Source organism: Papilio xuthus, unplaced genomic scaffold, assembly GCF_000836235.2.
Source record: "Papilio xuthus unplaced genomic scaffold, Pxut_1.1 DF824655.1, whole genome shotgun sequence".
Classification (NCBI taxonomy): domain Eukaryota; kingdom Metazoa; phylum Arthropoda; class Insecta; order Lepidoptera; family Papilionidae; genus Papilio; species Papilio xuthus.
Window position 1 is genome coordinate 866,590 of NW_013533994.1, and position 27,310 is coordinate 893,899.

Genomic DNA, 27,310 nt, shown 5'->3' on the forward strand with positions numbered 1-27,310 from the left:
AAAGCTTTTTCGTCACTTTTTCTTAGAAATGTAAATTCGTTGTATAATTGGGAAATGGAGCGTGTTATCTTCTGTAATCTAATGTCAGTGTCAAACTGCCTACAATCAAAAATCAATAATGATAAGCTCGAGTGTAATAGTGCGCTGTGTGATTTAAACTTTAAATTTACTTACATTAAATTGTTTTCGTAAACATTACAAAGGAGAGTATCTAAGAAGACTACATCAAAATGTAGTCTTCTCGTTTTTCTCTTTAAGGCAAAATCAAGATTTAAAAATTATTTTTAACAATATAAAGATGTTGGGCCGAAAGCAAAGTTTAAAAGGCGAACCAATACTTGCCGATTACGGCCCAGAAGAATCACTAAATGAAAGCGCTGATATTGAATGGGTTAATAAGGTAGATGAAAATTTTATTCTTTTAGTATTTATTCTAAAAAAAATTAAACATTAACAATAAATATTTTAATTTTTTGTTTCAGTTATGGGTTAGAAGAATTTTAAGATTTTGTGCGCTCCTAAGTTTAATGTCCGTTTCCCTAAACACGCCGAAATCCTTCGAAAAATATCCTTATCTTCAGATAACAACTTTTGTGGTAGATTGTTGTGTGACACTTCTTTTTACAGCTGAAATGATTGCAAAAATGCACATTAGAGGCATACTGAAGGTATATATTTATACGTTTTATTCTAGTCTAAAACAGTTGTAGACAGTTTTAAAAGATATTATTTTATAGGGTGATGTTGCATACTTAAAGGATCACTGGTGCCAATTTGATGCTTCTATGGTGTTTTTCCTCTGGGTGTCAGTTCTGCTGCAGATGTTTGAGCTGACAGGGATTGTGCCAAGATATAGTTACCTCAGTATACTCAGAGCTCCTAGGCCTTTGATTATGATACGATTTTTAAGAGTATTCCTAAAGTTCTCTATGCCAAAATCAAGAATTAACCAAATTTTTAAGTAAGTATGGTTAACAATATTCTACTAATAAATTATTTTCAAAAAAAACTTCTGCTAATTAATTTAATATTCTCCTTACAGGCGATCGAGTCAGCAGATTTATAATGTCACTTTATTTTTTCTGTTCTTCATGTCACTGTATAGTTTATTAGGAGTACAGTTTTTTGGTGAATTAACACATCACTGTGTTCGAAATAATACTGACCCAAAGTGAGTAATTGTACATTACATATGTGTTTGATAGCCAAATCAATTAAACTTACAATATTGATATTGATCCTCTTATTTCAGTGAAATAACTATAAATTCTCTTGCAATCCCTGATACATTCTGTTCACCAGAACCTAACTCTGGCTATCAGTGTCCTGCCGGAATGAAATGTATAAAATTGAACCTTTCCAAATATATCATGGGATTTAATGGTTTTGAAGAGTTTGGTATGTTTAATTGAACTTAATAAAAGGTTTAGTAAATAATGAAATATTTGAATTTCTACAAATATTAAATTGTAATGTTTTCTTCTTAGCTACAAGCCTATTTACTGTGTATCAAGCATCTTCACAGGAAGGATGGGTTTTTATAATGTACAGGGCAATCGATTCTTTACCAGCATGGAGATCAGCACTGTACTTTAGGTAAATTAATTATTTACACTAATATTGTAAAATCGAAAGAGTTTTCTGTTTGTACTAAAAACCAAAAACTACTAGACTGATTAAAAATATAATTCAACAATAAATTGCAGCATTATATAATTAACATAGTGTATATAATGAGAAAAATATATGACTACAAAATAATACTAAATAATTTTATTTTTATTGTTACAGCACTATGATATTTTTCTTGGCTTGGTTGGTAAAGAATGTGTTCATAGCAGTAATAACTGAAACATTTAATGAAATAAGAGTGCAATTTCAACAAATGTGGGGTGTGCGCAACCCTATAACAAAAGGAAGTACCACTCAGTTCTTTACTAGTGATGATAATGGCTGGAAATTAGTAACTATTGATGAAAATAAACATTCAGGTAACATTATTTATCTAATGACTAGCTGTCGCCCGCGGCTCCATCTGCACGGGATTAAAAGATCTTATGTACTTTTGCAATTAGTAGCTTATGTGCTGCAGGCGATGTTGTGCATCAATGCCATATTTCAGCAAGGTCAACGCAGCCATTCTGTAGATATCTTCTAACCAACATCCATCCATTCATCCAACCATCCATCCAAACATTCCCATTTATAATATTAGTAAGAATAGTAACATTTAATTTGAATAATTCTGATCCAAATGATAAGATTTTTGTGTTTAGTACAATTCTTTAAATATTAACGATGATTTTTATAGGGAGTGCTCCAGAAATATTTCATAAAATGCTACGTTCCGCATACTTTCGTCTTCTCGTTATGGGTGTTGTGTTAGCAAATGGAATTATTACTGCTACTATGAATTTTAAACATGATGACAATCCAAGAGAATTTTTTTACCAAAAATATTACTATATTGAGGTAAGTTAAACATTTTTTACCATTATAAAAATTTATAAAACATATTTTATATATTTGAAGCGTCAATAGTCTAATGGTTAAGGGTACGGATTTTAGTTAAAGAAATATTTGAATGTTGTGACATGTTGATATTTTATTTTACAGATTGCATTTACAATTTTCTTAGATTTGGAAGCATTAATAAAAATATGGTGTTTGGGTTGGAAAGGGTATTTCAAACACTCTGTTCATAAATTTGAATTACTTTTGGCTGTTGGTACTACCATACATATAATTCCTCAACTTTATATGTCAGGTTTTACTTATTTTCAGGTATTAATTGTATGTTTTTGTATGCTTATCTTTTTTTAGCTATTTTGGATATTTAATTTTTGAAATTAATATTTACTAGGTAAATAATTTGTCTCGATCTAAATGTTATGATTATGTTTCAACTATTTTTTTAAAGGTTCTACGTATAGTAAGGTTAATAAAAGCTTCGCCTCTTTTGGAGGGTTTTGTTTACAAAATCTTTGGTCCTGGCAAGAAACTGGGCAGCCTCATCATATTTACTATGTGTTTGTTAATTATAAGTTCTTCAATTTCAATGCAACTATTCTGTTTTCTTTGTGAGTTTACAAAATTTGAAACATTTCCTGAGGTAAGACTTATTTATATTTTTTTATGTTCCAATAAAAGATTTAAAAAAACAAACTCAGTGTTTTTCTTATTCCTGTAATTTTAATGTCTAGCAATGTTAACTGTTTTTAAATTGATTCTGTAAGCAATTAATATTTCAGGCTTTTATGTCCATGTTCCAAATTTTGACACAAGAAGCATGGGTTGAAGTGATGGATGAAACAATGGTTCGAACAAGTCAAACTTTAACTCCGTTGGTGGCTATTTATTTTATTTTATACCATCTCTTTGTCACTTTGGTAAGAATTATTTTTAAAATCAACAAGATATATATTTTTGTTATGTTTTATTAAATATAAATTTCTATTTCAGATTGTGCTTTCGCTATTCGTGGCAGTTATTTTAGACAACCTCGAGTTGGATGAAGATATAAAAAAATTAAAACAACTTCGCTACCGTCAGCAAAGTGCAGAAATAAAAGAAAGCTTGCCCTTCAGGTTACGAATATTCGAGAAATTTCCAGACAGTCCCCAAATGACGAAATTGCACAAAGTTCCGGGAGATTTTAATTTGCCAAAGGTATATTCAAAATAATATTAATTACATTATAATATTTAATAGAAAACGTAAGAAGGTTAATGTATGGTAAATATAAATAGAATTTTAGAATTACTGTGTTATTATGTTTTATTTATTAATTTACGTTCCAGAAACATTTTGTTTTTAATTTCTATTATATGTTCTTTATAACTGATTGTCTTATAATTTTCAGGTACGCGAATCGTTTATGCGTCAATTTGTGTGTGAAGTGGAGGGCGAGGAGGAGGCGAGCGTGCCGGGGGCGGGGGCGGGGGGCGCGCGCTCCGGAGACCTCTCGCGCCGAGCCATAGAGTACATCGGAGTTGATAAGATCGCGTTCCCATATCGCAAGAGGTGTCTGGTCAAAACACTAGTGGTGGCACCGCCCTCGCAGCGGCCCAGCTCCGCCCTACGGAGACACGTTGTTGCTTCCATTATTAAGTAATTTTTTTCTATCCTAATTTAATTTTTCTTAATTGCATGTAGAACGTAGCGTAGCTTTATATAACGGGAACTATAAAGTTACTCAATTGTAATGCTCAGAGGCTCTGTATTGAAATGTTTTATTTGCTTCTATTAGATTTTTATTTTATTATTTTGCAATTTTTCTAGCTAAATGCTGCCCCATGTACTTGCAGTCATTACAAAGGTATTTATTTTTTAGTTTGCTTCATTACATCACAGAAATCATTTAGTCCCTTGCACATTTTGTTGTAAAGTTCCAAGTCAATAACAGGGAAAGTAATATTTTAAATTAAATAATTTTAATATTTTAGTGACTCAAACAATCACCGACGTTTGGTGTTGGGAGACTCGGCCATGTTGGCAACGGGCGGCAAGTCGGGGCTTAAATCGCAGGGCACAATATCCAGCGCCAAACAGCTGCGGGTAGATCAAAAAAAGTAAGTGCCGATGTAAAAGTGAGTCAAAGTAGATGAATCAAATTTACTTGATATGAATACCATTCTTGTTTCAAGGTGCCAAAAATCAAATCCAAAGTTTAATAAAACCTAGAATTTTACTGATCTAACTTTACATTGTATGTTTTATTGATTTAGACTAGTGTTTACCTAAGTGCTCCCGTAAGACCCTGTCGCGGAAATAAATCGGAAAAATTATGGAAGGTGTCTTAAAGAAAAAGGGTGGTAATCTCTGATTTAGAGTAATTCTTTTGTATAGATTCGGTTCGCGGTCGATCAGGCGGTCAGTCCGAAGCGGGTCTCTGAAACTGAAGCAGACGTATGAACATCTACTTGAGAACGGCGACATCGGCGCGGCGTCGCGCGTCGTGCCCTCCTCTCGTGCCCGTCCGCCATACCTTGACATACGTTTGCTGCAGGCCAAGCGACAGCAGGCCGAAATGAGAAGGTAACATTTGTAATAGAATATTTTATAATTAGCTATCCCTCGTGACTTTATCCGTAAGTAGCATGTGTTTTTTCAGACTATGTTATACATCTGTGCCAAATTTCATCGAGATCTGTTGATCCGTCCTGAAGATACCTTCTAACAAACATCCATCCATTCATCCAAACTTTGGCGTTTATTATATTAGTAAGATTAATAATATCATAGTCGAGTCCAATTGTGGTCACTAAAGGTGTACATTTATCTTACTAAATCTTCACTTAAGGGAGTCACTTAAAATCACACCAGAACAGTACTTTAAATCAGGTTAAGTAGTGAATAGATTATATTATAGTATTTTAGTTTCAATAGATATAACAAATTACAAAGTTAATACAGGAACCAGAGGGAGGAGGACTTGCGCGAGAACCACCCGCTGTTCGACACGCCACTGCTGCTGGTGCCACGAGAGTCGCGCTTCCGCAAGCTGTGCCGTGCTGTCGTCGACGCAAGATACGATGCCCGCCTACGCGATCCCGTCACTGGAAACGAGCGCAAAGTCCACTACAAAAGCTTCCAGTAATTTCCAATACAATTTGTGATTACTTAAAAAAATTAGTAAAAGTTATGCAGGTCTTACTTTATTTGGCTATATTGGGCGTTTAAGTATGTCACTCTGTCTGGCGCATCTAAATGTATTGCTTACATTAGATGGCGCCCTCAGGGCTCGGCGCTCTGGCGCCTCGTATACCTAAGACTGCACTGTACATACCTCTTTTTATAATGATGATAAGTCGTGCGTCTTTAGAAAAATGTATATTTCTATCGATAGGGGACATTTATGCACACATTCTTATTAAACACTTATACATAGTTCCAAGGTGCATGCAAATCCTTTGAAAGAATAGATAGGTAAAATTTATTAGTCCTACAATTAGCCTAAATGTACGATTGATTATTTTTAGGGTTCCGTACCTCATAGGTAAAAAATGGATGACGATGATCACTTTGTTGTCCGTCTATCTGTCTGTCAAGACCGTTTATTTTGTAGAGTCGGCATCAACATTTGTGTTTGTAGTTTATGTATTTTATTTTGTTTCTACTTATAACCTCCATGATATTGTTGCAGCAATTTCCTTGGCCTGGTGACATACCTGGATTGGGTCATGATCATGGTAACAACTCTGTCATGTTTGTCGATGATGTTTGAAACACCCACATACAGAGTTATGGAAAACTTTGTATTGCAGGTATTGTGTAATGTTTACTTATAATTTTAATATAACGGAATAAGAATATCAATTACATTTTTACTCTCTCTTATTTTATAATTTAAAATCATTGTGTTCTTCATTGTTAAATGTTATTTTTAGATAGCAGAGTACGGCTTTGTGATATTTATGAGTTTGGAATTAGCATTGAAAATATTAGCCGATGGATTATTCTTTACACCTAAAGCATATCTCAAAGACGCGGCTGCTGTATTGGATGTGTTTATTTATGTGGTAAGTTTAGTGATTGTCAAACTTTAGGTTAATAATTGGTTAAAAGAATTATTTTTAATGGTACAAATGGATCAATAAATAAGTAATCTACATATTGTTGATGAATAATATGTTGTATAACAAAATAATGAGATGTATGGGACTATGAGGGTAAGGTAAGTATCCACCTTAATAATATTTTAAATACTTGCTCTAAAACTTGTTAATTGGATACAGATAGCCTACATTTAAAAAGTTGTATTTTATTACTAATTGGTTAAAAATATGTTAAGAAACTTTCAAGCCTCTGTGAACATCTGATTGTTATTTTGCAGAAAAAGATGTTTTTTTACTTTCGCAACTATGGAATAATTTTTCAACGTTGTTACCCCTTTTCATTCTTCCTTTTTTTCTTTTATCAAACCTTATAAAACGCTTTCGTTTATGCTATTTTCCTTTACGTAACATCGTCTGAAACTGTAAAAACGATCAATAATACGTAGGACTTAATACATTTACGTATACCGATTTAAAGAAAAGGTCCGACTCGCATGCACTTTCAATGCACAGTGTATTGAAAACGAACACTTTCATTTTCACATAACTAGCTAACATTTTACTATCGGCAATATAGTTCGTATAATATTTGTATCCCTTAAAAATCGTATTATACTTGTATTATCGCTAAATTAGATGGTAGAACAATCTAAATTGTTTCTGTCTATCCTATGGATATAGGTTTGTTAATGTAGAGATTTAAGTGTCAAGCTCACCTGTTGATTGCTCTGTACAAAAGCTGACGCCTGCGCCCTACGTTAAATGCGTCGCAGCCCTGTTTATATATCATGTTTTTGCACGATAACTCTTAGTTCGAAACTTGCATTCGTGACAGTAGCTGTTCGACTCAACTCAAAAAAAATATATCCAAGAGAAGATGTGAGTATTTAACTATTTGTTTAGCTAAATAATAAAAGCGATATGTGTTTATAAGCTGAGCGTTGATTATTAAATGTAAATGTTAGATATTGTTCCTAAAGGTCAAGGTCAAGTTATTATTTTACGTATCTTTGTTGAGGTCCTGAACAAAAATCAATAACTGGCAGTTATTGGAAAACTGTGCGGGGGTTCCTATTATGTGTGCTAGATAACTGCCATATTAAATATATTTCAACAATTATCATTGTTACTATTTTATGAAAAAAACATTAAATTATCTATTAATAAATAGATAATTTAATGTTAATATAATTTAATACATAAAATCGGATTATTTTTATATATGAAACTTATTATTATGAAAGTGTTAACATAACTCGGGTTCGATTTTGAACAGCAGTGCTTTGTAATCCCTTTGTGTTTGACAACAAGCGGGCAATTTTGCGATAGTTATTTATTTTGCGCATATAAATAAAAAAAAATAGAGCGTTTAAAGCAGATGATATTTGTTTTGAATAAGATACGCATCTTTTTACTTAAAGTTTTTCTGTAAAAAAAAATTGTTTTACAAGAAAAAAAAACGCGATACACTGAAGAGGTATTTTCTAAAATAATTGAGTCATCGCTTGAACCTTAAATGAAATCACATAGAATTATAGTAGACAAATTTTACCGTCTCTGATTTTATAGACATGTCCACAAATAGTGCGCATGTGCTAAAGGATTAGTATGTCGAACAAGCAGCAGATTTCCAAGTACCTTGCGCCTGTTACAAGGACCTTGAAAATCTTCCACCAGCAAATGATACGATAACGAATGGTAATAACATTGATTTTGGTAATTTATTTAAAAAAAATAGAATTTTAAAAGTAAAATGTAAAAAATCATAATAATAATAGACATGTAGGTACGTAGATACACTTATAGACACGGACGGACTTTTAACTGCGACCTTTGACTATCGTAAGAGTTCAAAGTTGAGGAAGATGGCTATTTGTTAATAGTTAACGAATTCGAGACAACAATAAATTCAGTTGAAATAAAGACTCGTTCCTATTTTAGGAAACTGAACAAATATTATTTTATAATTAGGGGAAAGTTTGCCGATTAATATATGCGCGCATGCGCGGTTCGGCGAGCAGCCATTTGCCGTGCATCGCTCCTTTCCCAGATTACACCCACGAATTGAACGCAATATTGATTTAACGTTAAATACCACCTATGATCTTTTTTGTAAGAGAATATATGCAATCATAAATTGTAATTTGAGACAAAAATCGTTTTTCCATTCATCCACGTTTCGTAATGAATTGCTGGAATATTTAAAGAAATTTCGGAAGTTCCACATAACTGCACCCGAACATTAAATATCTCTTGAATGTCTAATTTTATAACATTAATATGCTGGTAGTTAATTACATTGCTAACTCGCTCTTAAGTTGACAGTTCACATTTTATAGTGGAACGGACAAGTATAGACGTTTTATTTTTTCTAACGATGCAAAAGTCACATAATAATTTCTTACAGACTAGCTTGCACGTTATGTTACCTATTATTCCAAAGCGTTCCATGTATTTTTTTTATCACGCATTATAATTGTGAAATCAACAAGTAGGTATTATTCTGTTCAGGTATCGCTAACTTTCCTGTGTTGGATGCCAGTGCGCGTGCCGCCGGGCTCGCCCGCGCAGATGCTGATGATCCTGCGCTGCGTGCGTCCTCTACGCATCTTCACGCTTGTCCCTCACATGCGCAAAGTCGTTTACGAACTTTGCAGGGGATTTAAGGAGATTCTTCTGGTAAATTATAATAGGCGAAGTTGTTATGTATGAAGCAAAAGGCGTAGAATTTAATATTCGATATTAGTTCTGTACAGAACGTGTAGTCGTCTGTCTCTAAGCAAACCCACGGAAGCTAACTTTTTGATAGATCACGGTTTTTTTATTACCTTCCATTACGTGACATTTTTATTAGATTTCTCAAAAATCACAAAGCATATTGTTAAAGTATTAGAATATTATTTTTATTATTTATAACTCTAGCTATTAGTAACATCTTTGTAGGTGTTCTAAATTATTCTTACTAGTTTTTCGTTTGCGTCGTCACCCGGAATAATTTGAGTTTTTCCAAAATTTTCACACTTCTATTTAAGACAACATTCGGATTAAATATTGCAGGTTTATTTTACTTGTACATAATTTATGTTCGTTTACATATTGTGACTTTCAATGGGGGATAATGGAATTGACGAAACTATTTGATGAAGTAAGTACGTAACGCAAGTGGCCAAATAGGCTCTGTATTTGTACTAGATGTACCCTGTACTTTTGTAAATCTATATCAACAGTTAAAAGTATTTTATTCACTATTTCAGTAAATTCAAAAAATCAACTAAGAAAAAATGGTACTAATCTTTCGGAGACGCGTTCCCCTGCGGAGGTTTTACTTGATTACTGCGGTAAGTAAATTAAAATGTTATAAATATACTTTTTTGTAACCTCTATGAATGGAACAAACAGTTCTAACAAAGCAATCCTTACAGGGAAATTGACGAAAAAAAATGAGGTTGGAACATATCACAAAAAATTACATGAATATATTTATTATGTGTAATGTATTCCAACAAAAGATAGGAATCCTTCGCGAGTCAGTAAATAGATGTTCCGTAAGAAGAAAAACGAAACCACATTTAAATAATTTTAGTTCACGATTTTACAAGCTTGCATTTTATCTTGCTTATGATTTTAATTTTTATGCAGTTCCTTCGCTTTTCATTTTCCTTTACGCTGTCTGCTAATTACCTTTTTTCTTGTTATAAATATATATTAATATCGATGTATCGAATATATTACGTTGTGATAAAGCTGGGTGTTTTTAATTTTCTTCTAAAACTTTATCTCGATTTTTTTTTCCTTCATCCTCATTATTTCTATTTTCATTTACATAATAACTTGTAAGTTAATTAAAACAAGATCACAGATTTCTTAGCCTAAAGTGACATGTCATCATTTAAAGTAGAAATTAAATTTATGTTACAGGTATCGACTTTGCTCATACTATTGATGTTCGTTTTTGCAAGTTATGGCGTCCAGCTCTACGGTGGAAGGTAATAATATAATTTTATTGCATAAACTGTTCAGAAAAAGAATAATCACAAAAGCAGAGCTTTTTCAACCGTTTACTACCAGGGGTTTGAAAAAAAAATAGACAATGGAAAAGGGCAGATAAATAAACCAAATGATTTTTAAAATATCCTATCCTAACACCAGGTTGGCGCGCTGCAACGACCCGACGATCACGCGGCGCGAGGACTGCGTGGGCGTGTTCATGCGCCGCGTGTTTGTCACCAAGATGAAGATCAAGCCCGGCCCCAACGAGACCTTCCCCTCCATGCTCGTGCCGAGAGTCTGGTAAGATTTTTTTGCAAAATTGATTATAAATAGCAATCGTAAATTGTAATTCCTCTTTAAATTTCGAATTGATTTTTATATGGAATTAAATAAAATAACTTGTATTATACTTTATTTTGATAATTACTGTTGAGACTAACATAGAGTAATTGAACAGGGCAAATCCAAAACGGTTTAGTTTCGACAACATCGGCGACGCGCTGCTGACATTGTTTGAAGTTCTGTCGTTCAAGGGCTGGCTCGACGTGCGCGATGTCCTCATCAAAGCGTTGGGACCCGTAAGTTAACATTCAGTTATAATTTTTGGCTTGACGGCTAATAACAATATTTAAAAGCATGTTTATAATTTGTATATCAGCTCATTCATACATTTTTCTTATTTAAGGTACATGCGATATACATCCACGTGTACATTTTCCTGGGTTGCATGATCGGACTAACACTGTTCGTGGGCGTGGTGATCGCCAACTATTCTGAGAACAAAGGCACCGCTCTCCTCACTGTCGACCAGCGACGATGGTAATTTTAAAAATTTAACAATATTTTTAATTACATAGAATAAGTGGTTTATCGTTATTCAAATTGTGTTCGTTTTTCTCTTTTTCCTTAATGTTGGTATTGCGTCTATTATTTTGCACAGAGGCAATCTGACACTATGAAATGTACTTTTAGATATAATATATCAATGAAATGTCCAGGTGCGACTTGAAAAAGCGTTTGAAAATCGCTCAGCCGCTCCATCTGCCTCCTCGCCCCGACGGCCGCAAAGTGCGCGCCTTCGCCTATGACGTCACGCAGAACCTCTCCTTCAAACGAGTCATCGCTATCGTCGTGCTCATCAACAGCGCCCTGCTGGCCGTCACGGTAATAAATATTACATACATAATTCGTGAGTATGCGGAGTTTTACGCTCCAAGGAAAGGGATATTTGAAAGTGGTATACCGCGAAAGAAGCTGACTGTACATAGCGTATATGCTCGTCCGCAGTGGTCGCGGCACTCGTCGAACACGGAACGGCTGGCGCTGACGTCGGCGCTGCTGACGCTGGTGTTCGTGGTGGAGGTGGTGCTGAAGACGGTGGCGTTCACTCCACGCGGGTACTGGCAGAGCCGCCGCAACCGCTACGATCTGCTCGTCACCCTCGCCGGCTGCATCTGGATATTCATGCACTTCACGCTCAAGGTATCATTTGCGCAATGAGAGTTTGTTGTTTCTTTGTTATCGATAAAACGAAAATTTTATTTCACCATTATAAAGTTACTAGCCGAATCCGTTTGTGCGGAATTAAAAAAAGGAGGAGCCTATGTGTTCTTATAGACTACGTTCTATATCGGTGCAAAATTTTATCAAGATTTATGGAGCCGTTCCGGAGATATCTTCAAACAAACATCCATCAATCCATTTAAATATTCTCATTTAAAATATAAGTATGATATAGCAAATTAAATCAGTATGTTACATTGCTAATATACTTTCCTTTTAGTTTGAAATCATTTTGAAAACTCAATAAGAAATAAGTTAGCGGTCTTGCAATTTCGTATGTTTTATGTTTTAGAACGACCTGTCGTATTTCGTGGGATTCATGGTGGTGATCCTGCGGTTCTTCACGATCACGGGCAAGCACACCACGCTCAAGATGCTGATGCTGACCGTCGGCGTGAGCGTCTGCAAGAGCTTCTTTATCATCTTCGGCATGTTCCTGCTCGTCTTCTTCTACGCGCTCGCCGGAACCATCGTCTTCGGCAACGTTAAGTACGGCGAAGGAATCGGAAGGTAACATTTGCATACCTTCAATAGAATGAGAATGTTCTACGTCAATGACGTCATCGTTAAGGCTATACGTTCTTTAATATTACTATTTAAATCAACAAATGATAAGTAGGAATTTCCATTGCTGTGGTACCTAATAAAATGGAAATAAGATAGGAAGCAAAAGAGGGAGAGATAGAGAGAGAGAGAGAGAGAGAGAGAGAGAGAGAGATAGATTGTTTGTATATAAAGTTTAATGTAAATGTTGTATGTGTACAGGCGCGCGAACTTCAACTCGCCAATCCACAGCGTGGCGATGTTGTTCCGCATCGTGACGGGCGAGGACTGGAACAAGATAATGCACGACTGCATGGTGGCGCCCCCCTACTGCACGCCCGCCGACAACTACTGGGAGACCGACTGCGGCAACTTCACCGCCTCGCTCGCCTACTTCTGCACCTTCTACGTCATCATCACATACATCGTGCTCAACCTCCTCGTCGGTCTGTACACCCCACACCCCTAGACCCCTTCCCACTAGACCTTACTCTACCCCTCCTTTCAAAATCATTATATTCTTATCTACAGTAAACATAATATACATGAGGTATACTTTCGTTGCAGCTATAATAATGGAAAACTTTTCATTATTCTACTCCAACGAGGAAGACGCGCTGCTGTCGTATGCCGACATCAGAAACTTCCAGAACACCTGGAATATTGTCGACGTCCATCAGAAGGGAGTCATACCAGTCAGGAAGGTAATTATATTGTTTTAATCTTTACGGCTGAGAAAGAAAGAAAAAGATTTTTTTTGCTAGTAGATACTTGAAAAAAAATTCTATTCAAGGTCAATAGAACCTGACGAAGTTTTAGCTAAATTTTTGTGTTTTTTTTTTAGGAAATACAGAAGCATGGGACCTTATACATCTTTAATTTTTTTATCATTAATATTCAAAATGAGTTAAAGAGTGTTGGTATGTATGTATAGGTGAAGTTCATCCTGCGACTGCTGAAGGGTCGGCTGGAGTGCGACACGCACAAGGAGCGGCTGCTGTTCAAGTACATGTGCTACGAGCTCGAGCGTCTACACAACGGAGAGGACGTCACCTTCCACGACGTGCTCAAGTACGTGCCCCATCCGTACCGTACCGTACCGTACTGCACTGTACCATTCCGTACCAAACGTGCAATACTGTATCGTACACTTTACGTCTATAAGGTGGCAAACAAACGTGCGACCACCTAGATTCGCTGAAATAGCAAATCGACCGCAGTTCATGAATATCTGCGATTGAAGATGCATTGCCTCCCTTTAATCAACGGACTGGAGGAGACGCACAGAAATAGGATAAGTATCCTATTTCTGTTTCTAAGAGGAAGTCCTCTTCCTATGTGTCCCTTCCTCCGCCAAATCGAAAAGGGTGGGAAGGGAACGAGGGCTTAAATTAGGACAAGCCAATTCAAGTTACTGTAAGGTGTCCACGTGAAGTATGCAAACACTAACAGTGGTAACATTTGCAGCATGCTTTCGTACCGCACTGTGGACATCCGCAAGTCGCTGCAGATGGAGGAGCTGCTGGCGCGCGAGGAGTTCGAGTTCCTGATAGAGGAAGAGGTGGCTAAGCAGACCATACGCACCTGGCTCGAGGGCTGCCTCAAGAAGATACGCGCCAACACCAATGTAACTAACCCTTTTATACTAACAATATTTTATTAGTTGGATTTAATTTAATTACCTTTACATATTAAAACGATTTTGATGAGGTCATGGGTTTTTACTTCTTTAAAAGGAATTGCTTGATTGGTCATTATTTGTCCAAAATGTTTTGTGCAAATACAATAATATTGTAAACATAAATATTATTTCTTTAACATATGTAGAAACAACAGACGAGCCTGATCGCCGGCCTGAGGAAGACCAACGAACAGATCATTGACATGCCTAATGAGAAAACTGACAAGGAGAAAGAAGCTGAAGCCCAGGTCAGTTTTGATATACATACATCTTATTTTTATACAATTTGTGTATTATTTTTTTAATGTATGTTTATAATTTCTTTAGGTCGTTTCCAACGCGGGCCGCACGGAGATGACTGAGTCCACATCCCAACCTATTATGTCCAGTGAGTTATTCTTTATTGATGAAACATACATCTTATCGTACTAATATTGCAAATATGGATGTTTAGATGGATGGATGGTTGGATGGACGTTATTTTATCTCCAGAACTGCTGACACAATTTCATTGAATATCGACTTACATGTAGAATATAATCTGGAAGAACGCATAGGCTACTAATGGAGGTTTTTTTTATTCTGCTCGGTCTGAGTCGTGGGCGACACCTAGTATTTCGAAATATTGACTTTAAAACTGATTTAAGTTGAAATACCATAGTAATGGAATGTCTTTTGTAGTTTATTGAATATTATTTTCTCGTAATATGTGTTACAGATATAAGTTCGTCGTTTGACTCTCAGCCGAAGCGATCTTCTACGAAGGGGCAATTCAAAAGACCCGGCTTGCCCTCGGTTACCTTGCCCAGGTATAACAGTTTACTTAAGCATTGACATAAATAAAAATAATGATCAGTCAGTATAAAAAAACAATGTTTCAGACCGGAGAGTCCCGTGAAGAAGTATCTACAACCGACCCTGAGCGACCCACATCCAACGTTGAACAAAAAGTCTCCACGTAAGTTATTTTCATAATTTGTTAGATTTTATTGCAATTTTCATCGTAATATTATGTTGGTTTTGCTTTACGAAAAAAAAATATTGTTATTAGCGGTGATGAAGAGCAACAGTCGCGGTCAGGGTGGGTCGGGGGGTGCGGGGGGCAGCGGGTCTGGGGGTGGCGGCGCGGCGGGCGCGGGGGGCACCGGGCCCGCACTTCACCACCTGCACGACTGGTGGCGCACACACCTCGAACATCCGCACAACAACGATTAAACAACCAGCAACTTCTTTCATCTGTCTCTTTCCTTCCCCCAACCTTCCTCTATCAACCTTTTCTTTCCCTCCTTAACTTGTTTTCAAACGAAGATTGTATTAGTAATTTGTATTGTATGATGTATTCTTAATCTATATATATCTTTGACAGTTGCGAGTAGATAAATAGTGTTGGTAACTTCTTATCCTCCTACGAACTTGTTCCAGAGATTATTCACAATTTAAAAAAAAAATTCTAAACGTTTAGATGTATGTTAATAGATTTTTAAATGTTGTAAAAGAAAAATATATATTCAAATTTGTTTTTACGTAGTTGAATGTTAAAGATATCAACATCAATCTATTCAGCTTTTTAAGCCATCTTAACATAGTATATAACAAAAATCTAGTAATTGAAAATTCATAAAAAATTTATTTACATACAAGTAAAACGCCCGATACCCTACTATACTTATACAGGGTGAAATCGGACTTTGAATTTACGCATAACATGCACAAGGTCTCTTGACCACAATCTATATAAAAATGTAGATGTCGAAATATGGTTTAGAAAATGGCAAAAAGTCATCGTACCAAATCATTCATTTCATTCAGTAGCTAAATGTTTTAGTAGAGTCTATCATAGATTCGTTCATCAAGTCACGTCGTTCATCGTTCATTATTTTATCGGCAAAAATTACATACTTATTATTACTCATAGAAATACATAACTCTTCGATGTTGCCTATTTCGAACATACGTTACATTATAATTGGATGTTTTTAAATTTCTAAATGTTTTAGAATAGTTGTTACTCTGAAGTATTGATTCGAATGATTTTATATAAAGATATATAAATTTAATTTAATTGTTCAAAATATCTATTATAATTATGTTATTAAGTTTAGATTTATTAACTCGTTATCATTGTGATATCTTTGTTTTTTTTTATAATTTTATATAATCATTATTTTTTAAGAATATGTATGTTTATTTACTCAAATAACAAATATATTTATTCAACTAATAAATAAGAGGCCGGAAATTATACGATATATAATTATTGCATATTTCAATGAAATATTAATTGTTATATCCGTAGTGCCAAATCTAAATGTCGTAAACAAATAAAAGACTTGAAAAAAACAAAAATTATTTTATTATTAATCATTAATTATAGTTACACGATAATTTAAATCGAATTAAATCATCTGCGAATCATTGTAAATAGTGACACATGCCGAGTGCGAAGAGTATGATGAGAGCGAGTGTGAGAGCGAGACAGACGTATTTTCCAGCAACTGGGTGACAGAAGAGTTTGGCGCGCAATTTGAGTGTGGCGGCGTACATGAGCACCGCGCTGATGTCTTCATGCGACGTGTCCTGGTGCAGGAACGGACGCACACACAGCTCGTGACCCACAGACTGCGTGCGCCGACACTCTTTCGACAAACGCGCCGCCTGTAGTACAAATATTAAATTTGATGATATTACAGTATTTAGTTAGCAGGAATACAACAAACTAGCATGGGCTAACGTATATCTTGTAACTTAGGCTAACCGGAATTATCACTGAAGAAAAACCGATACCATAATTTATAGGTATCCCTCTCATATCCTTCGGTAAAAACAGAGATAAAAATTTGCAGAAATATTTGCAAACAATACAACTTAGTATCCTTGCAACAAAGAGAGTACTCGTAAAAGAAGTTATCGTCAATTACTCTGGTATCGTAGATATTCGGTATGATGCCGAATCGGGGACACTACGTAATAATAACATACCTGCACAAATGGTGCTATAACAGCTGCCAACCAGAGCAACTGGTTGAGGATGCTGATGCCCGCTATGGGCTCCGTCTCCGTGTCCACCTTGTCGAGGTCGAGTAGCCACATGAGGCCGGACGCCGCCCACGATACGTTCACTATAGTGAACAGACATACAGCCGGCGCCAGCTCGTCGTTCAAATATTTTAGCAACTTACGAAATTCTGCTATTTCCTGTAATTCAAACGTTTCCTTACTCAGTTTTTTAAACATTCATCAGTTGTGATTGACGAAATAAGTATGTCAAAACTAAGTAATGTTTTCATTTATTTTGTTCTTTCATCTAACTTGGAGGATATTGCGAAAGTCAACAAATTCCGCACACGATAAAAAAGCAGGAAATATCCGACATACAACAACTATACAAATATAACGAGCGATAAATCTACATCCTGGCGACTGTCACACTGGCCTAATTTTGTACCGGACATTCATACATTTGTGTATATAGCAAATATTTCGTATCCAGTTTTTTGTTACTACAACCGTTGAAAGAAAAAGGTACATTTGTTTACCCTCATCCAGTTCAATGGTGTGATAGTCCTGTTGAGCAGGCGTTCCCGCAGGAACATGAGGTGTGCTTGCAGCAGCTGCGCCTGTAGGCAGTAGCTGGTGATCACCGTCGCCTGTACCATGTCGTGGATCAACGTGCAGATTATAAGCAGTATTTTCAACCCCAATCTCATCTCATTCGAACTATTAAACAAAATAAACTTTAATCAATAATAAATAGACGTAAAATAATTGTAAAACTTGATAATAATAGAATTGTTAAGTTTCCAATGTCGTAATACATGTATAACATCAATCCTGCAATATATTACAGGTATCGACAGTTGTACTTCGCGGTGATATCAGATTACCTCGTTTCCATCCATCTAAACATGATTGTTCCTCTGGCCAGCATCAAGTTGACTGAACACAGAGAGATGCACATCCAGATAATACTTAATATTATAAAGAACCACAACATACGCAGCAAGCGCTTTGGGTTCGCGGTGGCGCTGCCTTGCGGTGCGTATGAAGACAAAAGGAACACCTGTGAACAACATGTATTTTAACTTTGTTAAACCGATTTTTACTATCACAACACCTGTATATTGGTTGTAACATGATACTGCCAGCATTTTCTGTTTTTATTTTTAAAAGTTCTGTTGCTTTTCAAATTGTTACATTCAAAGGAAGAATCAAAAGAAAACGGAGGTTGTTAGGAAGTCTACGTGTAATACAAATTGATTTTCGTAAAGAATCACAATTTCACAATAACTATTAAAGTTGCTTTCTGTACAAGAAATTGATTTTAACTTATTAACGAATAAAAACTTACCCTTTCCATAAGATTTTGTAACTGTTCGTTATCAGATATTCTAAACAAATAGAGGGCGTACAGAAAACCTATGAAGTGAAGAACGCTTGGGCCAATGTACGTTAAAGTAACATTGCCGTAACATATTTGTTTGTATGTATCGTATTCCAAAGAAGACGTCATAGCTAGGGGCACCAATTTGTAACAAAATCCTCTGTCTCGTCTAAAAAAAAAACAATGTCAGATTTCAATATCTCTCTATATTTCTAATGGAAGAACTCTGATAGATTATGAGTTAATCAGGGAGAACGAAGAGAGTTGTATACTATGCCACAATTTTTACAGTTTTGTGGTAAACATTTCTAACTAATTTTTCAGATTTGGTTGTGGCATAGTAATTTCAATTTATTTCTAAACGTGTTATATTTACCTGAAGCAAGCCATATATTGTAAAATGTACCCAAAAAACATTAAAACTGCTACTTGTGCAGAATGATAATGCGAAAAGCAAATGGCATATTTGGATGAGTTGGAAGCGTCCACCACGGGTCTCAGACCCATTATTGTTAATAATTTTAAATACGGTACTAATATCTGAAATTAAAAAAGACAACTTATTAGTATTTGAGTAAGTGTTTTGAATAAAACTTCGCAAATTTATAATACCTTAGATTTGCAGTAATGTAATATAGCGGATGTGCTCATGTATTCCGTGTCGGGAGATTCAGTTATTTCTCCAATCTGTCAAATAAGCACCATACTTATATATTACAACTAAGACGTAAGATGCGTTTTGTAGCATGGTTTGGTGTATTTTCCATCGCACTTATCCCTTGTAAACTCCTAACTTCTTACAAGAAAATGGGATATCTTTCGAAGATTTCTCTTCAAAAACAAAAATCGTGCAAAAAGCTCGTCAAAAGAAATACAAAAACGTAACGCAAGCATCCAAAAAACATATAGATAGCCTATGTGACCTTCCAGACTATGTTCTACATACACGCCAAATTTCATAGAAATCTGTTGAGCCGTTCTGGAGATAAATTTCTAACAAACATCCGTCCATCCATCTAAATTTTCGCATTTATAATATCTGTAACATAATCTCATGTGGTTTAACACAAAAACCAGCATATGTTAAATAAATTAATGAAGATATATATCAAATATCTACATGCATAAAAATGTATTCGATTGTTGAACTTCATTATGCTGATAACATGTAATATGAACTAATATTTTTTATTAGTCAAAAGCGATAGTTCATGAACATGGCGTATTATCAAATGTAATTAGTACAATTGACCTCAACACTGTTGGCGCCGAGACTCGATCGCCGCGACGTTTCCATGGCGGGTGCGCGGCACAGCTTCTCGTTGCCCAGCACATGGCTGTCCAGCAGATCACTGGCTGCGCAATCGCGAAAACAAACTCACATTATCCACTTAATAGCCAATATCTACATATTAATTACTATTAACCATATTATATGAAAGATAACTAGCCTTTAGTTAGACTTTCTATTATTTTCATTTCGCTTCTTTATATGCACTGTTACTTACCGCTTCCGTAGGAACCATTGTCGTTTTGCATTATCTTCTACACACTAAATTCTTAACAAATCACCTTGCGAGATTTCTGTAGATATTTACAAATACCCTCTATTTTGTTCATGCTAATATGAAATCCTAGTATGACGACCAAACCTTTAAATAAATAACAATGCACTGTATTTAAATGCATACTTGCAATGAAAGTTACGAGTCAGAGGTAAATAACCGCCTCTGTTTGAGACAAATTGTTTATTACGTAGTTGTATAAATTAATTAAAATAGAGATATGATATTGCTGTTATTTAATTTTGTGACTCATATAGATATAATTGGAATCAAAAATGTATATTTATGTTTTAATGAAGAATTTATACTTTTATGATGATCTCAAAATTAAGACTGGTTGGAAATGACATTAAGTGTTAAACGTTTTATTTTTTCTGTGAATTATTTGTTTAAAAATAATAAATAAAAATTACTGCATATGTAATATAGTGTAGTGTAGTACCTATTTAATGTAATTAAACTGTATAATATTGACTAAAAGGAAAGTTGTCTCGGTAAGAAAACAAAACAAGCAATGGTTCATTATCATAACTCCGTTGAACTTCGATAACCCTATTTTATACTGATAAAAAACTTTCACGAGGTACTTTTGTTTTATATAAATCGTTCTGTTTCTTTGAATAATATTTTATGTCCAGTTAATTCTCCAAAATATTTTAATACAAAATCGTTTTTAATTACGAAAGTTGAATTTGTGATACGATATTGATCAAGTTTTTCAATATGTATTTACTCGCATTTTGTTAATTTATCGCAATTTGTTAATTTTTGATCAAGGAAATGCTCTAATTTTCGATTGTTTTGAGACAACTGCTCGTTGTATAGTGGTAAGTTCAAATATTATTACAAAATCCGTTTCCACTGCTGAAACACATATACGATGTCTGTCATTCTCTTAAAAAACAAAGATAGATGTATGTTTTTGTAACGTTTCAACATTGCCAGCCCATGGTTATGTGGACTAAAATTACGTATTTTGTTGAACAGGCGATTTTGACGATCTGTTGTCTCGGAGGGCAAGACCCACTTTGGGTCGCTGCGCCAGCGTAGTATTATTTAGTTGAATAGGTGAGTTCAAAAAAACACCATGTAATATTAACAAAATATATTTAATTCGTGTTACTTTCTAGGCAGTTTCTTTTTAGATAAAAATCCTGTTCTTCTGACGAGTTGTTTCCTTTCTTCGTAGTGTTTTTTCATTGATTTTTGATTATCGGAAACATTCTTTTTGCCGCGCATTGAGAACTTCATTTCTTTATTTCCGCCTGTTCCAGTTACCATTGTTGTGAAACCTTCTTTTGTTAGTCGTTCCCCTAAACTTGTCTTACTAACTCTAGTAATGCTTCTTATATTAGTAAGCTTAGGCGCATTACTAAATTCATACACCTTTTCGTTTCGAGACTCTTCTTCTCTATCTTCCTCTTGCTTCTTGTTTCTGATAAGTTTGTGTTGTTTCTTCATATCTTTGGCCCACATTTTTTCATCGTCAGAACTTTCTTCACTCGATTCATACAATTCGATATCCGAGTCTTTTTCTTCTTCCACATGTTCAACCTGGGAATGAGGCAAATAAAAAAATGTTTGTATGTTTGTCTCGCATAAATAATACCTTAGCCACATGACAGATTTTTATGTAAATTAAAAAAAAAATAAAAAAAATTACTGCTACTAAGACTTTTGCCATAATTATGTTTGGAACACACAGATATCAGCTGGTGGAAAATAAAATGAAATAGCTTACCTCATCTACATCCATTACTTGTTTGACTTTCTTTGTGTTCTTCTTGTCGAGTCTCGACAGCACGGGATTCAGTAAACGATATTCATCAGCTTCCTTATCAACTTCAAAGTCGGGATTCTCAAACAGGTCCTAAAAATAAATTGAGCAATTAGAAAAAAATGTTAAATTTTTGAACTTTGCATTAAAAAAATAGATTGTGAAAGGAGTTTTGATATATTAAAATTTTTACTATAAAAAGCATATCAACTACATTTTTTCTTATTTTAAAAAGTGTAGCAACAGCAAGACGAGGTTTAATAATATTAAATATCGTCAAAATACTTTACCTTAAATCGATTATCTTTAAGCAAATTGTTTGATTGCTTATTCTTTTTAATTTCAACGTTTTGTAATCGCGAAGCGAGTTCTTTGTTGACTTTGGGCAGATTGTCATCAACTTTGAGTCTCGCGGGACGCTCCTGTTCAATCTTTTCTCGTATTTTACGCTTCTTGTATTCTTCGAAAGCAAACGGATCTGCTATCGTTTTAGCTCTCTTGTACAATCGTGCATCCACAAAGTATCTGGAAAAATATTTATTTTCGTTACTGATTAAAGAAAAAAGTACTAAAAGTTACTCTAAGCCTAAGCTTAGTAATAAAGTATACCTCCATTTTAACAAAAAAAAACTTATTTTTTAAATAAAGTCATAATAAATTAAAAAAATAATTATATTTAAATTTCAACATTAAACTTACCCATGCATATAAGCTCGCAGTAAGTTAGTACCCAAAAGATGATCCAAACCTAATGATTCTAATTCTTGCTTAGTGATGAATTTATAATCATCGTACACGGTCTGTACGGCAGAACTTTCTAGTTCTTCTGTCAAATTATCTAAGAACGAACACCATTTTGGAGCAGGTCCTGTGTAACATTGAAAATAAGGTCAATTTATTACACACATACACTCTATTTTTGTTGGTATTTTCTCGGATAAGGTTTTTTATTAATTTATATTTTCCAGTATTTGTAACTTAGCTAAGACAATAATACATGCAACTTGAATACCACGTGAATTCATAGTTAGTTATTATACCTGCCTAGTGTCAGTATAATCTGTTAACCTTATTTTCATACATACCTAGTGATGGAACATAATATATTTGCATTTTAGGATCTTCAACGGCCATCATACATAAGCCAGTGTTTGGTATTATACAGAGATCATTGAAATCTGATGATGCTTCTATATTTGTGTATTGTTTACCCTGAAACAAAGAAATTCACGACATATAGATCTATGCCGCTGCAATATCTAAAATTGTCACTTACATAAAAACCAATTTATATTTTTAGTATCCATGTTTTCTATTTTTATGGAAAAATATTGTTTTAGAATTTTTATAAATAACTTTTTATAAATAGTATAAATCAGTACAGATTTTGTGACAATGTAAATGGTCACCTCAGTAAATGGCGTAAAGCAGTAAATTTATGTACATCTAAATGGTTGAGATTTAATGAATATTTTTATACATACATTATTGCTGTCCCATATTTTCAAAACTAACGAATCCATAGAGTAAACATAGTTCATTTGTTTATGGAACTCTATATTCTTGATGGGTATTTCGTTCATGTGATCCTTTACTATCAGTGGTTTACTTGACCTGATGTCATATAATAGGACATGTCCTGAAGATGACCCAACTCCTAGTTGTAGAGCGCCGTTGAATTTCAATTTTGTTATTGCAGGTAGACTTCTGAAAATTATAAAATTGTTGAAAATATAATTAAGGAAATTTTTCTAAGTCACCAGCCATAGGTAATTATAATAAACAAATATTTTTAACCCACAAAAGCTTCATTAATTAGTGGCTATATTTTGTTATAGTTTTTTTATCATACAGAAATATAGTGAAAAGTGGATATTATTATACATTAACATTCTTTCCATAATGATTGAATATTAAGCTATTATTGTTCAGGTAGCCGCTCACTCCTTTGCCACCCTATTGTATAAAAAAAAATTAACTTACGTATTGCCAACATCTGAGCAGTGTAATGCACAATCTAATAACCCCTGTCGCGACTTAGTACGTGGGTCCCACGCCTCAACTTGTCCACTCTCTGTGCCAATCACAAGTAAGCCATGCTCTTCATTTACTGCGCAAGTGTTTATTTCATTTGCTTTAGTAACATAAGGAGCCATGAATTGTCCTACTTCCAAATTTAACCTGTACACTTCCTGGAAGAAAAATGAAGGATTTAAAAAGTTTAACAAAAATGAGTATTAACAGGGAATAATTGTGGATTTGTGGAAACATAAGAAGAATTTAAACAAAACTCTTGTTTAAAGCTTTGGTGAAGTAATAATATATATTTACTATTAAGTTATCTTGTCTTTCTCATAGCTTAATGTTGCATTATATTTTCTTTAGTCTAGTAGTATGAAATAACTTACATTTGAAGCCCCCACAACAAACAGATCACATGAAGGCTTGTGGTAAGCAATGTCTCTTCCAAAATGTGGTACTCTCAGCCGATAGTGCCTACCATGTCCAACATGAAACTCAACATATCTGTCACATTGTAGAAAAACAATCTGTGAAATAATTTAATGGTTTTTATAAAAATTGAAGATATTTAAAATAATATAAATATGACAATCATATGTAAAATACTTATTATTATTATTATAAACATACTGGTGACTGTTTTTAGAAAGTTTATTACAAGGTATACATCTTTACTAATAATTTAGTGATTCAAGATCACTTGTGCACTGTGCAATGACTTTTTCCATCCCCTTAGATCCCGCTATACCTAATATTATGCTTTGGGCAACAACTAACATGATGTTCTGAACATAGAAACCACAATTCATTGATCAGGCAGAATAGTAGTTTGGCGCTAGATTATTTATATCTATATCTACTGTAGTACAGTGTACCCTTACCTTTGTATAATCTTCGCTTAGTATTTCAAATGTAACAACTTCAGCATCCAAGCATCTCTCAAATTTGAGTGATAAATTATTTACATCATAACATTTAACTCTTGGTTTATATATTCCAGTTGCCATTATGTACTGTCCATCTGCAGACGCCCTAATACTTGTACTGACGCCTGGCATGTCAAACTCTTGAATAAGTTCAATTCTTCTTCTAAGATCAACATTTTTCTTAAGTATTGCTCTCTTTTTTCTTTCTGATAACCACTGTAAGAAAAATAATAATATAATATAATAATAATAATATTATATTGTGTATTAGATGAGCGGAGTTATTAACCAAAAAGGATTTCTAAAAAGTAGGCTAATTAGCCTGTTCAATTGAACAAATAAATAAACAGAAAATACTTTGCGTTCTCATACAACAAAAGAAGTACCTGGTGTTAGCGTATTACATTATAGTTCAAACGAATACAATATAGTTTTAAATATAAGAATACAAATTAAAACTTACGTCCGGCAAAGATTTCCCCGCGCTAAGGTTATAAATTTTTACATTATCAATTTCTGATACTTGCATTGTGATAACTGTCGTGTTTAATATTGAGTACTACAAGACATTTATCTCAATTTTACAAACAGTTAAATTGTACAAATCAACAACATTTTATAAAATATGACTAAATCACAAACGCAGGGAAAACAAGCATGATATTGACATAACAATTAAATTACACAATGACAGTGACAGTGACAGGTTCGGATGAAGGGTGAGAAAGTGAGGATTGAGTGGTAAACATTGGATATGTAGCCATATGCTTGCTGCCTGCCGAATTATTGTAAATTCAAGAAAATCCAAAAACTCAAAAAGTTATAAAATTGTACTTTGAAAATTATTTGAAATCAAAATCAAAAACTAAAACATTTCACTTTATAGAAATATTTTTACATTATAGAAAAATAATCTATCTGTTTAGCAGAATGTCAGCTGACAGCTGTCAAATGAACTGTCAACAAGACGTTTGTTCCATGTTGCATGTTGTTTTGTTCTTGAATGGTTTTTTGATATTTTTCGAATTGTGTGGGGTGTTCTTTTGGAATTAGGTGATTGCTTTCCTAACCTGGTTATTATTTTATCATACGTAAATTTTAACTTGTTGCGCCTTTTGTAAACCAAGTTGTTGTGGATAAGCAGTTAACAATGTCGCAAATGTCGAAGAAAAAATTGCAGTTACCGAAATCTGTTTTGGATATGAAATTTATGAAGCGCTCTAAAGATAGGATAGAAAAGGAATTAGAAAATACAAAAGGTCATGAAGAGTTGTACTCAAACATAATAACAAATGAGATGAGAAGTGCAACCGGAAATTATGTATCTGAAGCTAGTTTTATATACTGCGAAGATTTGTTAGAAGGGAGGTTATCTTTTAAAGGTATGAACCCGGAGATTGAACGATTGATGGAGCTAGAAAATGCAATTAAAAACGGTTACGGAGATATGAAAAAAGATGTTTCAGATGAAGACTTATTGCGAAATGTCGAGAAACTGCGTAAAAGAAAAAGTGACACTACAACACCTAGTCAGTATGTTTTCAAAAAGCAGAAAACTCGTTAAATAACTATTATAACCCGCCAATGTATATTAAGTACCTATGAGATGTTTACAAAGTTGCACTTAAATTACAATATCTAAAAATAATTTAATTTATTGTTATTAACCAGATCTTGTGGTCAATACTACAAAAACTTTACTACTTTCAAAAAATTTTATAATGCAAGGAAATAAAAAGCCGTAGAACATTGCTTCAATGTGTTGTACGTAAATTGTGGTGAATGAGCTACACAGGAAATATGTAACACTAAACTACATGTTAAGCTATAGTCGTCAGATTTCTTGTAAGAGGTCAAGTTTAAGTCTTAGAGTGCAAGCTCTAGTGTTTTGCTGGAAGATTCCAAGGTTTTTATTTACTCAAGCTTAACAGTTAAGAATAAAGGTATATGTTATATCAATATATCAGCTACAAGTGAGTTATATTCACAAATGTGGTACTTATCATATAATTTTACAAGTTCCTACTCTGTTGTAATAGAGCTATGCTGTTATCAGCTTAAATCTGTCCCTACAAAGGGCAATGGAATCTTCCCATTTTAAGTGGCATAGTCACCAAGTAATCTGTTTCAAAAATTTACTTGATGTTATTCTAGCAAGTATAAATTAAAACCCAGCTCATTATTATTATGGGATAAATATACAAACCCTTGTATAGAAATCTTTTATTTTATTGATAATCCAATAATTATAGTGTTATTACATTGTTGTACATTTAAACAAATTGTTTAAGTCAAACTGCCTTAT

General features: G+C 34.1%; 2 protein-coding genes across 3 annotated transcripts; one reads left to right on the forward strand and one right to left on the reverse strand.

Annotated features, from left to right (window-relative positions):
- The first annotated feature begins 107 nt into the window (after positions 1-107).
- na (sodium leak channel non-selective protein na) lies at positions 108-16,371 on the forward strand. Of its 2 annotated transcripts, none has more exons than XM_013325902.1 (35): positions 108-400; positions 483-668; positions 738-961; positions 1,043-1,171; positions 1,253-1,398; positions 1,488-1,596; positions 1,792-1,991; positions 2,312-2,472; positions 2,617-2,784; positions 2,921-3,112; positions 3,252-3,389; positions 3,463-3,669; positions 3,863-4,110; positions 4,446-4,571; positions 4,849-5,037; positions 5,416-5,595; positions 6,146-6,266; positions 6,390-6,521; positions 9,069-9,236; positions 10,476-10,543; positions 10,707-10,847; positions 11,005-11,125; positions 11,233-11,366; positions 11,546-11,711; positions 11,835-12,029; positions 12,403-12,620; positions 12,876-13,099; positions 13,221-13,357; positions 13,588-13,724; positions 14,121-14,280; positions 14,481-14,582; positions 14,662-14,722; positions 15,053-15,143; positions 15,216-15,292; positions 15,386-16,371. In XM_013325902.1, exons 1-35 carry the CDS (start codon positions 299-301, stop codon positions 15,547-15,549), a joined length of 5,322 nt encoding a protein of 1,773 aa, XP_013181356.1. In that variant the 5' UTR covers positions 108-298; the 3' UTR covers positions 15,550-16,371. The 2 variants fall into 2 exon arrangements, with proteins under 2 accessions (XP_013181356.1, XP_013181357.1); XM_013325903.1 differs by having other exon boundaries at positions 759-961.
- Positions 16,372-16,669: 298 nt separating this feature from the next.
- l(2)34Fd (nucleolar protein 10 lethal (2) 34Fd) lies at positions 16,670-25,680 on the reverse strand. The gene is made up of 19 exons (XM_013325516.1): positions 25,469-25,680; positions 24,961-25,221; positions 24,466-24,606; positions 24,041-24,249; positions 23,542-23,764; positions 23,143-23,269; positions 22,757-22,925; positions 22,348-22,582; positions 22,022-22,150; positions 21,404-21,834; positions 21,128-21,144; positions 19,968-20,071; positions 19,328-19,402; positions 19,092-19,255; positions 18,683-18,884; positions 18,219-18,394; positions 17,871-18,051; positions 17,314-17,529; positions 16,670-16,989 (listed from the first exon to the last, which is right to left on the reverse strand). The coding sequence occupies exons 1-19, from the start codon at positions 25,532-25,534 to the stop codon at positions 16,747-16,749; spliced, it is 3,369 nt and encodes a 1,122-aa protein (XP_013180970.1). The 5' UTR covers positions 25,535-25,680; the 3' UTR covers positions 16,670-16,746.
- Positions 25,681-27,310: the final 1,630 nt, after the last annotated feature.

What these genes read in the sequence shown, in the direction of transcription:
- na (XM_013325902.1), top strand. Translation starts at nt 299, where the DNA reads ATGTTGGGCCGAAAGCAAAGTTTAAAAGGCGAACCAATACTTGCCGAT. An exon ending in CGAAATAATACTGACCCAAA is followed by an intron (nt 1,172 to 1,252) that starts GTGAGTAATTGT and finishes CTCTTATTTCAG; the next exon opens with TGAAATAACTATAAATTCTC. An exon ending in ATCCCAACCTATTATGTCCA is followed by an intron (nt 14,723 to 15,052) that starts GTGAGTTATTCT and finishes TATGTGTTACAG; the next exon opens with ATATAAGTTCGTCGTTTGAC.